At 39.2% G+C, this 17,021-nt stretch overlaps 1 protein-coding gene across 1 annotated transcript in view; it reads left to right on the top strand.

Moving 5' to 3' along the window:
* Window positions 1–17,021, top strand: part of LOC103398184 (netrin receptor UNC5C-like) — a 215,439-nt gene that overhangs the window by 127,571 nt on the left and 70,847 nt on the right. Inside the window, exon 4 of the mRNA XM_008336705.3 lies at window positions 3,212–3,315. Within this exon, the coding sequence (XP_008334927.2) occupies window positions 3,212–3,315 (104 nt within the window). The remainder of the gene's footprint in view (window positions 1–3,211; window positions 3,316–17,021) is intronic.

Raw genomic sequence — 17,021 nt, 5'->3', positions numbered from 1 at the left:
TTAATAAAATTATGCTAAAAAAATTAAACAAGAGAGATTTGAACTAGATTTGAAACTGAAATGTGATCTCTACAGAAGGGATGTATGAACATGAATCGTTTGACCATTTGTCCTAAACTTATACGTGTTGTTCAAACATATTTTGATAAAATTGGAATCTGGATAATAAAAAAAACGACTAATTAAAAATACTTAAAATAAAAACCAGACTAATTATCCTAACATGAAAACTTTTGAACAAAGTAGAAACTACAATATTATTAAGTTCTTTTAGTTTCTATTGTAAAAGTACGACTGACATTAAAACAATTTTAAAAGCCAGAGACAGAAAAATAATTGATGTAGTCACGCTGCAGAAAAACAACTGTGCTCCTGACCAAGAATCAAACAGGAAAATTCCTGTTTGATTCTTCTTCAACATCTGACTTGCTGTATCTTTACGGTCAGCTTCTCCTATTTTAGTTGTATTCTGTCAACTTTGTCTCTTTCACTAAGCCACTCCAGGGTGACTCACCTCTCTAAGATACTCCGAAAATTACTCCGAGTTGACTTGTTCAGCGGTCTTAAAAAATGTTCTGTCTTCTGTCTTTGTCAACGTGTCCATAAATAGTGCATCACAGCTGACGGGTAGGGTGATTAAGAGTACACCTGGGAACCAGCGGAGTAGAAGGACGCAAGGATAAAAGGGACACACGCATGCATACGCCCACACACACGGCCTCCCACAAAGATGTTATGAATGGAGTCAAAAATTGAAGGATGGGGACAGCAAATATTTCCCTTCATAACGAAAAGTTCGAGGTGAAAAAAAAAGTTTTGCAATGTCTTAAGTTTATCTTGCTCACATTTTTAATTTTTGACACAGTTATCATTTAACCAAAGCAAAAACTACATGTTATGCAATCCATTAACACATATTCGTCCAGGAATTAACATCTATTGTGTCTGTGAATAAATACAGCGTTTGTCAGTTGAGACCAGTCTGTGGAGGTAGACCTTTTTTTTTTCTCCATTTTTAATCTCACTAGACTGTTTTAATTCTCTGTCTCTGTGTTTAATTTAATACAAAAGGCAGTTTTGCAATTCCTTTTTATGATGTAATGAAAATGAAGAACAGACCAGGAGAAAATAGATTGTACCCTCCAGACTTAGAATTATAAATTAAAAAGAACCTGTACCCTATTAATTACCCTGTTTATATTATCATCAACTTTTAAAAAATCAAAACACATTGAAAGTAATGACCCACTTGTTTTTCTCTTAGGCTGCTGTTGGTTTTATTGTATTTCCTTCTCTGGCGGAACTTATTCCTTTAAAATACATACCTCAAACTCAAGGCCCGCGGGCCATTTTGTGAAACACCAGTGCTCAAAATCAAAGTCTACAGTAGATAGTCTGCACTCTGTCCAAATACAATTTCTGATTGTAGCATTGTAAGCTATAGACTGTTAACCCTGTCTGGCCAACAATTTAGATTTAATTAATCGAAGAACTGAGTTCGACACTGCTATAAAATGAGCTTAGCTGTTATTGTGGTAATACACAAATAATACAGTGACCAACAGCAGGGCAGATACTAGCAGAAAAAATACTAGGTTTATTACCATAGTGATGTGTGGTGTAATAATTTTACTTTGTCTAACATGGTTAAGCTGACAAACAGAAAAGTAGAGATTTGCATTAAAGAAAACAGAGTGACTGTCTCTTTTAAAACTGGAAAAAAAATCACTGCAGAAAAATGATAGTCAAAACAAGACAAGAAAAACTTCAAGTTAAACAAAACTCTTCCTCCACCATCTGCCCACGAGACTTTTTTTCCATTCACATGATTTTAACACCCCTTCCTGCTTTGTCTTTCTGACATGTGTTGTTTCATTCAAAGGTCTGCTGCATTTTCTTTTCTTTTTTTTCAGTCTGCTTTTGGGAACATTCTATTCCTCCAAATTACAACAGTTAAGCTTCAAACAATCAGTGCAAGAAATGGCAGGGCTTTCCATGCTCCTTTGTAATGCTATCATTATTTACAGCTTTGGCCTGGCTTAGAACCCCATGGAGAATGATTAAGAGCCATGTGTGAAACAAAGGTTGCCTGTGTTTAAGTATTTAATGGCTTGTAATCGTGTGTGTGTGTGTGCACGTATGTACGTATTTACCCCATGTGAGCAGTAGTTAACTGTATCAATATACAGCTAAGTGTTGCTGATAAGTGCATACAGTATAAAATAACCCATTGAATATAGATAGAAAGTGTTGAAAGTAATCAGGACGACCTCAAGATGTGAAAAACATATACATTTATTCAGTAGGTGGCGATAATACAACTCCTAGGATGTGAGCTGCAAGTGAGGTAGGAAGAAGAAAAACAAGGCCAGCTACAGTTAACATAGCCTGTCCTAGCTTTGTGCAAACTTTATTTTTGTACATATTACATCTTTAAAAACAACTTTTTTAGCTGCTGGTATTTAATGGTAAGAAGTAAAACAGTGCTAGGATTAGTGTAGCCCTGTAGAAACTTTTTCAGCTAGTGCAATTTAATAATTGGATAGTTAGAAGTAATAATGTTGGTGTGCTCCTTAAAGTTTTGGCTAATGTTATTAAATTAATATTTTTAAATATCCCTTATTTACAATCACTTGACTTTCTTTAATCACAATTTTTTGTGGAAACTGTGTAAATATTTTTGTACTGTAGAGTGTGTAGAGTTTATATGACATTGTTTGTTCAATTTGAGGTGTTAATAGGGATGTTGTTTTGTTTTGAAATTTTCTTTTGGCAGATTTGCAGCCAACTGATGTGGCATAAAAATAAGTGCCTGGCTTGACCTGACAGAACTGTGTTTGGACTGTGTGACACAAAAGCTGACTTTTGAATCTAACAAAAGTTGAAAAACAGCAACATTAGTTACTCATAACAAGATTTTCCTAGAAGTAAATGGCAGAGGTGGCTCAAGCCTTTCCAGCACCAAGGTGGACAGTGACCTATAACTGACTTGATGCTTGAACCTGCTGTGTATTTAGGTTTTTCTGCCCTCATTTAAAAGATGCAGCTGAGGTGTTGAGGCTTAACCTTGGTGTCACAAACCATCGCTACTTAAAAGATGACTCTGATTCTTTTTAAACATTGCAGTTAGATTTATTATTATTTATTTAGTTAGAAGTATAAATACTCCTTCAGTGACAATAACACCGCATGTTTTATTTTTTATTTTCAGACCTCAAAAAGAATTTTGAGCAGGAACCTCTGGGAAAGGAAGTTTCTCTGGAGCAGGAAGTCCTGTTACAGTGTCGCCCTCCCGAAGGGATACCCACTGCTGAGGTACGTTCAATGTCATTATTAACCTTTACAAGCCCGGATAAATGGTAAGGGTTACTAAGGAAAGAGACATGTTGTGAAGACTTCAGGAAGGAAGGAAGGGCAGTTCTGAGCCGTGTTGAGGAATTCCCAGATGATTGGGAGACAACAGCTGCAGTGATTAGGGAGACAGGTAGGAAGGTGCTAGGTATGTCCTCTGGGCAGAGAAAGGAGGACAAAGAGACCTGGTAGTGGAATGATGAGATCCAGGAGAGTGTGCAGAGAAAGATATTAGCGAAGAAGAGATGGGACAGTGACAGAACAGGAGAGAACCGACTGGAGTACAAAGAGAGGACAAGGGAGGTGAAGAGGGGAGTGGCCAAGGCCAAACAAAAGGCATATGAGGAGTTTGGACACAAAGGGAGGAGAAAAGGAGTTGTATAGATTGGCGAGACAGAGAAATCAAGCTGGGAAGGATGTGCAGCAGATGAGGTTGATTAAGACAGAGAGGGGAACGTAACCACAAGTGTGCTGAGAAGATGGAAGGAATACTTTGAGTTGTTGAATGAGGAAAATGAAAGGAAAGTAGAAATGAGGAACCAGAGACTATTAGGAAGAAGGTAGATCAGGTTAGAAAGGATGACGTTAGAAAAACCCTGAAGAGGATGAAGAGTCGAAAGTCAGTTGAACCTGATGACATACCAGTGGAAGTATGGAAGTGTTTAGGAGAAGTGGCGGTAGATTTCCTGACTGGGTTATTTAACAGAATTTTAGAGACTGACAAGATGCCTGATGAGTGGAGGAAAAGTGTTCTGGTGCCAATTCATAAGAAGGGTGATGTACAGAGTTGTAACAACTACAGAGCGATAAAGTTGATGAGCCATACAATGAAGATTTGGGAAAAAGTAGTGGAAGCTAGGTTGAGGCAGGAAGTGGAGATTTGTGAACAACAGTATGGTTTCATGCCTAGGAAGAGTACCACAGATGCAATATTTGCCTTGAGGATGCTGATGGAGAAGTACAGAGAAGGTCAGAAGGAGCTACATTGTGTATTTGTAGATTTAGAAAAGGCATATGACACAGTGCCAAGGGAATTGTGGTTTTGTATGAGGAAGTCAGGAGAGGAGAGAAGTATGTTATGTTGGTGCAGGACATGTATGAGAATAGTACAACAGTAGTGAGGTGTGCTGTTGGAAGGACAGAAGACTTCAAGGTGGAGGTGGGACTACATCAAGGATCGGCCCTGAGCCCATTCTTGTTTGCTGTGGTGATGGACAGATTGACAGATGAGGTCAGACAGGAGTCTCAATGGACAATGTTGTTTACAGACGACATTGTGATCTGTAGTGAGAGTAGGCAGCAACTAGAAGAGAACCTAGAGAGGTGGAGGTTTGCTCTAGAGAGAAGAGAAATTAAGGTCAGTCGCAGCAAGACAGAAGAGTACATGTGTAAGTGAAAGGGAGAACAGTGAAATAGTGAGGTTACAAGGAGCACAGGTGGTGAAAGTGCAAGCACTTAGAATCAACTGTTCAGAGCAGAGGAGACTGTGGAAGAGAGGTGAAGAATAGAGTACAGGCAGGATGGAACAGCTGGAGAAAAGTGTCAGGAGTGATCTGTGATAGAAGAGTGTCAGCTAAGGTGAAGGGAAAGGTTTACAGGACGGTGGTGAGACCAGCCATGATGTATGGTTTAGAGATGGTAGCAATTGGCAGAAAACAGGAGGAGGAGCTGGAGGTGGCAGAGTTAAAGATGCTAAGATTCTCTTTAGGAGTGACAAGAATGGACAGGATCAGGAATGAGGTCATTAGAGGGACAACACAGACAGGACGGTTTGGAGGAAAAGTTAGAGAAGCCAGATTGAGATGGTTTGGACATGTGCAGAGGAGGGACAGTGCATACATTGGTAGAAGAATGTTAGAGATGGAGCTACCAGGTAGGAGAAAGAGAGGAAAGCCAAAGAGGAGATATATGGATGCAGTGAGGGAGGACATGAAGATAGTTGGAGTCAGAGTAGAAGATACAGAGAACAGGGAGAGATAGAAATCAATGATTCGCGATTCGTGGCAACCCCTGAAAAAAGGGACAAAGCCGAAAGAAAGAAGAAGAAAGAAAGAAGTCGATTAGGAATCCATTGATTTGCCATATTTTTAGTTATGTTTTAAGTTGTGTTTAAGTTACTATTTAAGGGAAACTACTTTAACTTCTTACAAAAAGAAGGAATATTAACTTTTATTACTTTTATGAAAATGTTTTAATAAGCCTATTTATTTAAAGAGAAATAGTATTAAGATGTACCGTATATGTGTAGCTTTTCAGAGCATTGAACCTCCGTTGGTTAAAATAAGTCTGAATCCTGTTTTGACTGACAGGTTCGTAATAGCGTCTCTGCATTGAGGTAACACTGCTCCACAGTTTAAACTCAGGTCTAATGTCCCCCGAGAGCCAATTTAGGATGCAGAACAAGTTTCATGAACAAGTCTCAGTGACAAGGGAAGATTTTGTCTATTCTCCTGTCCCATTTTAAAATTCTAGAATTCTACATTTTTACCCTAACTAAACTTTACAGGAAATGATGAGTGGAATACCCTTTTACCTTGAGTATTAATCAAAAATGTTTTTTTTTTTTCATTAGCATAGACTGCTGACCCAGAGTAAAGGTAGAAGGAAACATGTGATGGCGGTATGATGGCCATGTGTACTTGCTATTTATACTATACTTTGCATCAGTGATGTCTCTGTTGTGTTTGTGGGATCATATGGTCTATGTCTGCCTCATACCTCACATCCTGAGGCTTTCAGGATGGTACACAGTTTAGTTAGTAAATGTAGAAAAGCAGTTTGACACTTAAAGAAAACCGTGCCGCCAGATAAGGTGTCTCTAAATCTGTTTTTTGCTCCTATAAAGGTTTGACTGTTTTCTATTGAATCTAAGTACACAGCTCCCCAGAAGTGAGGCAGAGAGAGAAAGGCACTCTGATGGATCAGCATGTAAAGCATATTGGCATATTTCTTTTATGGTGTCAACAGGAGAGGATTGTGAGGACAGAGAAATTCAGATGGAAGGGAGAATCATGGTGAATTAAGAAAGACACCTTTTTTGCTTCAAAATAATAATAAAAAAAATATTTTGTAGAAGGGGACAAATAAATTGGTTGGACTTTGATATCTGTTTAAACACCAACATGAGGGCTCCTGGGTCGTTAATCGCTTCTTCTGCCTTATCAGCCTTTTCACTGCATTCTATTTTCATAATGTTTGAGTGCAATGCATCTATATGCACAAAGGCAAACTCACAAACACAGTGTGTTAGTGTTCTTACCAGAACACAGATGCTGCATTTTCCAATGAGTTCAATTTGGGATTTTCCTTCCTCCTCTCTCTCTCTAGCAGGTAGCTAACACAGGTCACTAACACACATACATACAAAACATACAAACACTTTAACTAAACATTCTGATTGAGCTTCCATCCCGCCTGGTGACCTCTCTGAAATGTTTTAATATTAGTGGCTGACGACTGTAGTAAAGTTCAGTAATGTGATAGGGCTGATCCTTTGATATGTGATATGCCAACAGTGATGCTCAGTTGGCATCACGTGTCAACATGACACACCAAAGACTTAACTCTACAAACAAACACTTTTTACAGGTTATAGACCCAAATGAATTTGGAGGATTTTCTACAGAGAGGCAGCCACTGATAACAAACTGCACTTCCATTTTAGTTTAATTTAAATTTTCCCCATCTACCTATTTGTATTATTAGGTTTACTTTCTTTAACAATTCAAATGTTTATACTTCTCTTGGCCGAGGTCACACAGACCAATTGAGATAGTGGAGTGGTGACCCCAGGTGACGTCACCCGGTGTTTTGTCAGCTGCTGTTTTGTCAGCTGCTGTTTTTAAGCCAAGTGTTTTAGTAATGTGATCAGCTCCATGTTGGTTTTAAACCACAAAAGACCAAATTTGGAAAAGAGTGGAGCCAGTGAGGGGAGGAGGGGAGCTTTAACTGATCATAAGAGGACCAGCAGGTCACTGTGTAAGGCGTTGGCTATGAAACACATCCTGCCGTGGTGTGTGTGTGTTTGTGTGTGTGTGTAAAATGTATTCAAGAAATCAAATCAAAATCATTTTTGGGAAGTGTACAAACTTCCTAGAGATTTTCCTTGAGCTATAAATAAATTATATAGCCATTTTGACAACCAGTCCGCACTGGTGCGCTGGTGTGTGTGCTTATGTGGTTTCTCTGTGTATCTCAATATTAGTGTGTCTCTGTGTGTTTCTGTCTGGGTGTGAGTGATTACCCCAGCTGCAGTGAAATAAACACATCACTGTGTGGTGACAGGCCCTTCACGTGTCACAAACTCATGAACAACAAAGACAGTAGCTGGATAGAGTATGTGTCTGCAGCTGAGTCAAGTTCCTGTCACATTCTTAACTACTCCATTTTGGGTATTGCTAAAGAGTGTTTGTGTATTGCATCAGCGGTAATAGTTTCTCATTTTGTTTGCTGGAAGACAGGTTCTTTAACGTTTTAGGAACACACAAACAGCTTTCAGTTCCAAGGTTGTGGTTTGATAACTGCTCCTAGTGTTCAATCAAGTGACATGTTTAAGTTTGGCTTAAATACACACACATCACCACACATACAGTACATGATGTCAGCGTGGTCTAACTGCCCACTTTAGATCTGTAAATAGAATTTATAGTTAGTTACCAAAGTGTGTTAAATCAAAGTGTGTTAAATCATAATCTGCTTCTCAGGAACAGGTACTCCTTTGTTGAAGATGCACAGGAAATGTCCATCAAGAACTTCCTTTTTAGGAGATCTTGCTTTGCACAGGAAATATCCTATATACGTACTCCTAGAAATGTTTTACAATGTGGTCCACAAAGGATGAAGTCTGTTACTCATCAATTATGTGAATCGTGTGAACTTTGCCCAAAGAGTAATGAAAAAACAACTGCTCAGTACTTATGTAACTTTCTCAATAAAAGGAGCTGCAGTCCTCATACACTTTGGGACTTAGGTGAGCCAGCTCTGCGAAACTGTTGGTCTCTCTGCTCCCCCTCGCAGTAAGTAAAAAGTACAACATTGTCAGGTGTGGTTCTTTTCAGGTCATTCTATCTGCGGCAGTTAGATGACAATAGTGGTGGCTGAATAACGTAATTTTCTGCACCAACAAGAACACTCTCTCAAACTCATCCAGATGTGTGTTTTCTTGTGCTGACATTATTTCAACAGAAGACTTGTTAAAAGTTTACTTGTTAAAAAAACAGCATTAGAGATCTATATGACCCTATTCTTAAAATATTATTTTATTTTAAAGTCAGTTTGCTCATTTTTAGTTAAAAAGAGTAGTAGTAAGAATCTGATGTAGTTTTCTATTTTTATGGAAGGACGTTGTCCATGTGCTCCCAGGAAATGGGTCTGTTTAATAAACAAGCCACAGCCATGTCTGGGATGGGATTCAAACTGCTGCTTTCCTGTCCACACTGCAATTTTTTTGATCACTAGGTTACAGGCTTCCTGGAAGCCAGTTGCTTTTGTTGCTTCCTTAGTTCCTTAGTTCCTTAGTGTTCCTGTGTCACGTGCGGGCATTGACATAGCAGGAAGCAGGCAGGACCCAAATGCAGTACTGGTGCAGGTAGTTTATTTGAAGATTCTAAATTCCAAAAACCAGGATTGAAGCATACACAAAGTCGAGCAGAGCACGAAGAGAGTTGAGCACAGCAACAGACTTGCTCAGGAACAAACTAGAAACAACTACAACAAAAAGCTTGACACAACGCTGGCACGAATGATACAGCGCTCACGAAGACAGCGCTCACAAAGACAGTCACTAACCTCCACACTGATCCAACTACAATGATCTAACACAATGATCCAACAAGGGCAGAGTGAGGGAGAGAGGTATATATACACAGGGAGCACCAGGTAACACAAGTGAGGCTAATTACAGACAGGTGAGAGTGATCACAAAGATTACCCCACAAAGCAGAAAAAGGAAACAGACAGACGTGACAGCCTGTCTAACTCACAGAAGGTCGTTGGTTAAAGTCGTAGGAACCACATACCTAATGGTGCCCCTTGTGGCAGCCTATGTTGCAAAGACTCCCACTGTGAATTCCCCCATTGTTGGATGAATGAGAAACTTCAAATTCAAATAATTGATAATAATTATTTTGCTCTTCAAGTCATGGTTTGTCCTTGTGAATGTCTGAGAGGACACCAAGCCAATCCAAATGGCTGTCTAATTTTTATCAATCGTGCTTTTCTTAGGGCAACAGTCATGTACAATGTGATATTGCATTGTGAGTTGTGAAATTTCACTGCGGTCACACATACTACAAGAGTTATCCAAATGGCCTGACAGCTTCTAGAAATCACTGACGCGTGAACAGCAGACCTAAAAACATTTCTGGAGATACTTGAATATTATCAGGCAGAGTGTCTTCACGCATGTCAATGATTCTTTGTGATGCAAATCATTACAGACTTCTTCTCTCATCACTTCGTCACTTGTGTACCGGTGGCCAAGAGGGCGACTGTGGAGCAGTGTTGTCACTCAGTACATGCACACACACAGTTCATTCGTGTCCCTGCAGGAGCCAGAGCTGTAAATCTGGCTCACAATGATGATTTCTGTTAGAATGTGTTCAGAAGTTTTTACATTGGTGCCAATCTGCTGCCCTGAAATTGGAAGGTTGAAGGTTTAAGTGTGAGTTAAAATGCCTGGAAAATATATCATTCCCTCAGGGCCCAGGTATGAGCATAAATAATTATGTATTAAAAAAAAAAAAAAACAGACTCCAAGTTTCAGTGTTTCACTGTAACCGCAATTGTTTTATTGTTGAGGATAAAATCAGTGAATGCAATGTTTCATTTTAATATGTGCTGTCAAATGTATCACATTAATCACCACTTTGCTGTGGATTAATTCAATCATGATTAATCGGGATTGTTATTGTTATTAATCGGGATTTATCAACATACCTTAATATGACAGGGAAAAAAAGCTCAGACACACTGTGTTTCACATTTGTTTTTATATGGGACTAATCCAAATGAGGCAATTATTATATGCAAAATTATAGCTTAAAGTTTAGCTTCATAGAGTTGTTGAACTTTTGGACATTACTGTGCATCTTAACGCTGATTTTTAGATGCTGTTCATTTCCAAATTCTAATAACAAGTGTTCTATAATCCCTTTGACACTTGTGTCAGTCAGTTTGTCATCCGTAGACCCACTAATTGTTCTTGGTCTGGCTACCTTGTCCTTGGTCAGGCTGGTCTGATGTAGCCAGGCCTCTCAACTGTACTAGAATTCTCCACAAACACATTGTGGGTTTTGTGCTCCAGACGCTCTGTGAAACAAAAACCGTTGATTTATCTGTATAAATGAATTAATGTGATTAACACATACATTTTGACTGTCTCAATCGAAATAATCCTGTCACTACACTGAGTGCACCTGTACTGTATAATTGTTTATGGATGTGCCATGCCATCTCTGTGTGTGTGTGTACCAGTAAAAGGAAAGAAAACAATTTATGTAATGCTTTCCCAATAGACCCTCACCTTAATCCTCTTTGTAAGCCCAATGGCTCAACTTCAATCACTTTTACCTTCATCCTCAAACCTGCGTCAGAAAATCATAGCTGTAATCCACAGATTAGCACACAATCTCGTTTATAGTACCACTATCTCCATTGAGTTATTGAAATGTCTTAAGTTTATTAAAAAGCTGTTGCACTCATCTCTAAACATGCAGTCATATAGAAATGGAACAGATGAGTAGACCAGCTTTTTGACTCAATTTTAAACTTATTCTGTCCCCACCCTGATTACATAGCAAGAATCATAATAAAGGTTTGTACCATGAGCGTGTTTTCCATTCCATGAGTGTTTGACATTTTATGTTGCTATTAGATTGGTCGCTTATATCCATTTGATATTTTTACAGAAAAAAGTGTGACACTTGCATACACACATCTGTGGTTTTGGGAGGCCACTCAGCCAGTGAAAAGTTGTCTCAGGAAATTCAGTCTCTACATATTGTCTCTGTGGTGTCTCCTCTACACCACATATTCTGCAGAGTTTCTCATATTTTCCCTCAGTCCTTTTCTTCTGTTGACTCTCTCTCTCTCTCTCTCTCTCTCTGCCTCCCTCTCTCTCTCGCTCTAGTTCTCTGCATCTTTTCCTCAGTCAGTTTCATTTTGTTCTAAATGCTGGTTCTCTGTCCACTAAGAAAGTCAAATATTTTTTTATTTGCTTAGCATTTTGCTCAGCATTTTGCACACATGTTTCTGCGGAGTCTGTCCTTACCCCTTCCGGACAGACTCTGCACCCCTTGCAGCTGCAGACACATACTGTACCCCTTCATTTCTCTCATGTGATGCTGATTTTGGACCGCATGCATGAAGTGCAGAGATTTATTTTGCTGTTTGAACCCTCACGGTGAGCGGAAATGCTTTTCCATTTTGGCCATTATTGTCATCATCATTTGGAGGAATTATCAATCATCAGTCAAAGAAGGGAAGCATCTCATTACATGTACATGCCCTGTCTTTTGTTTCTTTACTGATGTCTCAACCTGCATTTTCTACCCCTCAGGAAGTACCCAGGCCCATGATCACGTGTACTTTTAGTTTTCCGTGGTCTGAGGTTTGGGGGCTTTTTTTAAACAAGGACTCTGTTCTTTGTGTCTGTGGTATGTTAAGAGCTGAGTGTCTGCAAACCTTCATTCTTCTCTTTCATTACCCTTTTCAAAGGCCTTGGAGAAACTATAGAGGAGCGTGTCTCTGCATTTTAATCCTTTTAGATGTTCTGCTGGCAGAAAAAAAAAAATATATAAAATATATATATACAAAATAGCTGTTGTTGAAAAAGCACTTTTAAAAAAGAAATATGTCTACCTTATTTTTGTGGTTTTGAAATGTTTTTCATAACTGGCCTTTTTTCCCAACTCTATCTACTTATTTTTTGTCTCTTTTCGCCAACCTCAGTATCTCGCAGCCTCTCTCACACCGCACACTTTGTTGACAAAGTTCTGAGACAAAGCTGTGGATTGATGGTGACATGACAGTGTGAAGTGTGGAGCATTGTCAGACAGCTACCCAGGCTTCCCTTGGCAGTCCTGACAGTGTTGTCAAGGATGAATGGGCACAGTGTTTTGACACAGGCTATGGCAGTGTCAAATCACAAAGGTCTGTCTGTTAAAGTCACGCAGTGTTATAGAACTCCACTCCCCATTTTGAGCAGCAGTGACTCAATTGCTGTGGATTTAGGATTGCATTCAGCCCCAGATTAAATTTTAACCTACCTGGGATAATTTCCACATTTGTTGCTGTTTGTTTTCTCTTCCACCTCATAGTGTTTTTGTATAGAGTAAGTCTTTTTATGTGTTCATAAATGCTATTAATTATTTTTTGTTCTCTTGAAATTAAAGTTGCATTAACACATTGTTTACAATGTTTTCTGATCACCTACTGTTATTTTTGTCAGGTTCAACCCAGCCTCTGCCTTAGACACTCAGTAGCTGTAGTAACCTTTTAAATGATCACTGTAAACCGTGTTCTGTTAGTGTTTGTTCCCACAATTAATCCGACAGCAGTTTGCCATAGTCAATTTGCTCTCCACCTGCTAAAGTGTAGTCCATTTATCAGTCATTCACAGCTGCAGTCCGTTTACTTCCTCCACCTGCTCCTGCCCACAGTTAATTTCTCTTCCTCTGCCCCCTGCTTTCACCACATTACCTTTACTTTTTTCTTTTGTTTCCCGCTGTGTTTAGCAGGAAGGATTGCCTCAATATATCTCCCCCATCCAGCCTGTATTGTCCCTCTATTCAGCACAACAGCCTCTTCCTGCTCTCTCTGTCTTCTCCTTCATAATTATGGACACAGTATGGAAATTCCAAATGTCTCTGTCGCCGTAACCTCCTTGTTACCTTTCCACTCCCCTTTTATTCTCCAGCTTGTTCGCTCTTTCTTTTTACCTCTCTGTCCTTTGCGCCATGGGCTCCCTCTTTCCTTTCTTCACTTGATCCCTGTACCTGGTTGACATTGTCGGGTTAGCTTTAATGGATCACCCGTAGATATCTGCTCCCAGCCTGCACTGGCTCTTTCCTCATCCTCCTCTGCTATAATCACCGCCTCCTTGTTTCCCTCCTTCACCGTTGCCATGAAAATACCTTTTCTCCATCCGACCCTCTCTTGAGATTGTTCCCCATCCATCTTTCCCTTGCTCAGTCTCTCTTCCCTCTTGAATGTTGACATGAGAGGGTGAGTCTAATAGATCACTGTGAAGCATCTGCACCTGTGTTAAATCTCAGAGGTATCTGTGTGTGTTTGAGTTTGTGTATGTGTGAGTATACCCAAGAGGGGCAAATGCAAGTTTTCTGTTCGGCACATCTGTGACCTCCTCTCGTTTCCTCATCTCTTCTTTCTTCTTCTCTTTTTTCTCCCCTACCCTCCTATCTCTCTTGTCTTTCGCCCTCCCCTTCTCTCCTCTCCTCATTTCTTTTTATCTGTTTCTCTTCCTATCCTCTTATCTTTTAACCTCTTCCTCTCCTGCTCTCCTTACTCCTGCTTCATTTCATTTGCCACATTTTTCACCTTTGCATTTACGTCACTTAAACGTCACAATGAGCATTCTATACACTCGCTGGCTTTATTTTAGTTTGCAGCTAAGCACATGTGCTGAGTTTGGAATAAAACTTGTGCTGTGTTATCTTATATATCTAACCAAAAAAAAAAAAAAAAAAGAAAACCCTTAGTCCAACAAGCACAAATCACAGTAATGTTCAACAACAATGTATCACTGGCTTAGTAGATGCATTTAGGAGTGCAGGAGAATAGCTGGTTAAAAATAGGCCCATGATGGACCGTCCTTGTCCAACTGGGTGTCCTCCTGTGTCCCAGTTCTGTCCGTGTACGACACCTTGGAGAGCACTGTGTTATTCCTCACACTCCGCCATACGTTAGGGGATTCTTTCTCCTGCAACAGTATTTTAAATTGCGGCGTTGCAATTCCTCTACAAACATTAGTCTTAGTTCTTTTCAAGGCCATTTAGAAACACGCTCTGTTGTTTACCTGCACACACAGTCAAAACTTTTACTCTTTTTTAAATTTAATTCACTGTTTGTCTGTCAGTTTTTAGCATAAAATTACCAATACTACCAAGTTTGCATAAATTATACTCCTTATTTTCACTACACAACATGATGAGTGGGTGCAAACACTTAATAGGCATAATGCATACATTGTCATTTTAAGTTGTAATTTGGAATCAGTATATGTTTTGTCTGTTTGATAGACTGTTTCTATTTGAAATGTGAAACATATAATTATTTGAGATAAAAAAACAATTATCATCTTTTTTCCTTCTTTTTTTTTTATCAGTGCTATCTTTTGAAATATCAGTGTGGGATTAATGTCAATGTTGTCCCAGTTATGTCACAGTGGTTAATTGGGTCTTTATGTCACTTGCCTGTATCTAGTTAATTAAGCTGTCAGCCTCTCCAATCCCATGTTGGCAAATGCACACACAGGAGCTGGCACAGTGACATCTGCAAACACACATATGAAAGCTGATATGCACACTTACTGTGACCTACACAAGTTGGCCAGTCTGCCCACTACTATATATTGTATTGCTGTTGACTGTAGTTATTCCCCAGAGCAGTAGTGGGCAGCAGGTCTGTTCCAATCACCTCCCAAGTGAGGGTGCACACAGATATGTGGTCAATTAAATCATTGATGTAAAAACTTTATAGATACAGACTATATTTCATACACTTTGATATTAGTATGTCTTTGTAGCAATTAAATCAACATAAGGCCAGTCACAATAAAGGCTTTGTGCCCTGTAAATACAGCATGTGAAAAAAAAATTAAAATACATAAAGAAATTAAAGAATTCTTAGTGAGGCAAAGAGTGTCGACAGACCAGAAAAGTAAATTCTAGTCATTCTTTTGCTCTTTTGACATTCAAGATGCATTGGGCAGCATAAAGTGGAGAAGTGATAGAGACACCGAAGAATACAGCCAAGAGTGTTGACATGTATTCTGAAAAGTGAAGGCTGCCGCGATTTCCTGGCATCCTGAGGATTAAAGGTTATAGCGACAAGTGTTCTATTTACTGTCACCTTAAATCTCAAATTTAAACAACTTCATTTTTTTCATACCAGTCCTTAAGGCTGCTTTCACTGTTGAAGAACTGAGAGAATGCTCAGTGGTTTTGCATTGCATTATGGCTTAAGGAGAACTGGGCTGGATGCAGTCCAGGGGGGGGGGAAACAGAACAGCAGAGAAGGTAGCTGTTAATCAGAACAACATGGAGTTATTATGGATCAGATTCTGTTATTTATCAGAGATTATTTAACAATTAACTTTTACTAATAACAAATGAAGGAAAACATTTTTTAAAAGATTTAGTTTAATTTATGATCAGCATTGATTGAGGTTTTACTGAAGACAAATTGTTTAGCTTTACTGTAAATGTCTGAAACAACACAATCCTTTTGTTCATCTCTTCACAATGAGGTGATTGTTTGTTTGATCCCTATCACCCTATCACCCCCCCCCCCTCTCTCACCACACACACACAAACACACACAGACACACACGTGCATCTTTACCATATCAGTGATTGCTGTTGGATTAAATTTCTATTAGCTTTTCTCAATTGAGTTTGAAGATTGTTCATTAGACAGTAATGGCCTTTCTTGCTGCTAATGAATAGCTTGATTACTTATTCTTATTAGCTACATGTAAGGTGGTGGCTGCTTTGTTTTGTGTGCACATGTGTGTCTGTGTGTGGCATCTAGTGTTATTGTTGTCTGATAAATACACACACTCACACACACACACACCAAGTTATAACCAATTTTCTGGGTTTGTGCCAGAAGAGCCGATGGCAGCAGAAGACAGAGATGGATGGATTGTTCTGCCAACGCTCATCTTTCATTCTTTCTGTCCTCACTCCATCACTGCCTGTGATGATGCCACCCAATATGTTTTCTACCACCTGCTCTGTGTTTCTCCTGTCAGCTGTCACTCAGCCATTGTCTTTTTCATTCGGCCCAAGTCATCCCTCACTCTGTTAGTTTCCTGTTCTTCTCGTCTTGCTCATCTCTTCGTGTGTTCTTCTCGGAAGTGACTAGGCTGACCGGGCTTCTGAGAACTGAGTTGGCATGTTTCATTTGTCTGTGTGTGTGTCTCACACTTGGGTAATTTATGTGTGAGCATATGCCCATGTGTGATACTTTGATAAAGGAAACTAGCATGGCAATTACAATAATAACCTGCTCGATGCCAACCAGAGCCTGTCATAATTGTGGCACCTCTGGTCGTTTTGTGAGCGAGTGTGTGTAAAACCAACAATATAAACTCATGTACAGTATATATGGATGGTTTTACAAGACACAGAGACATGATTTCAACGTTATTTCAAGAGCATTTCAAACATGAAAATACTTGCCACAAAGGTTACAAATTAAAAACTGTGAATATTTTATATTTTTTTAAAGATTTTTTTAAGGTTTGCAAAAAAATAAATCTGACTGAGTTTCCTCAAAGATAAAAGTCCTAGAATCATTTTTTAAAATTTTTATATTTTAAACGAGTGGCATTATGTTTCACTTTATATAGCATTTGGGTTTGTTCATGGTGACTGAGATGATAGTTGCCTGTGTGTGTGTTTGTCAGCTTGTCACACACACGCAGT

Source organism: Cynoglossus semilaevis, chromosome Z, assembly GCF_000523025.1.
Source record: "Cynoglossus semilaevis isolate Cse_v1.0 chromosome Z, Cse_v1.0, whole genome shotgun sequence".
Lineage (NCBI taxonomy): Eukaryota > Metazoa > Chordata > Actinopteri > Pleuronectiformes > Cynoglossidae > Cynoglossus > Cynoglossus semilaevis.
This window is presented reverse-complemented; position numbering and strand designations above follow the sequence as displayed.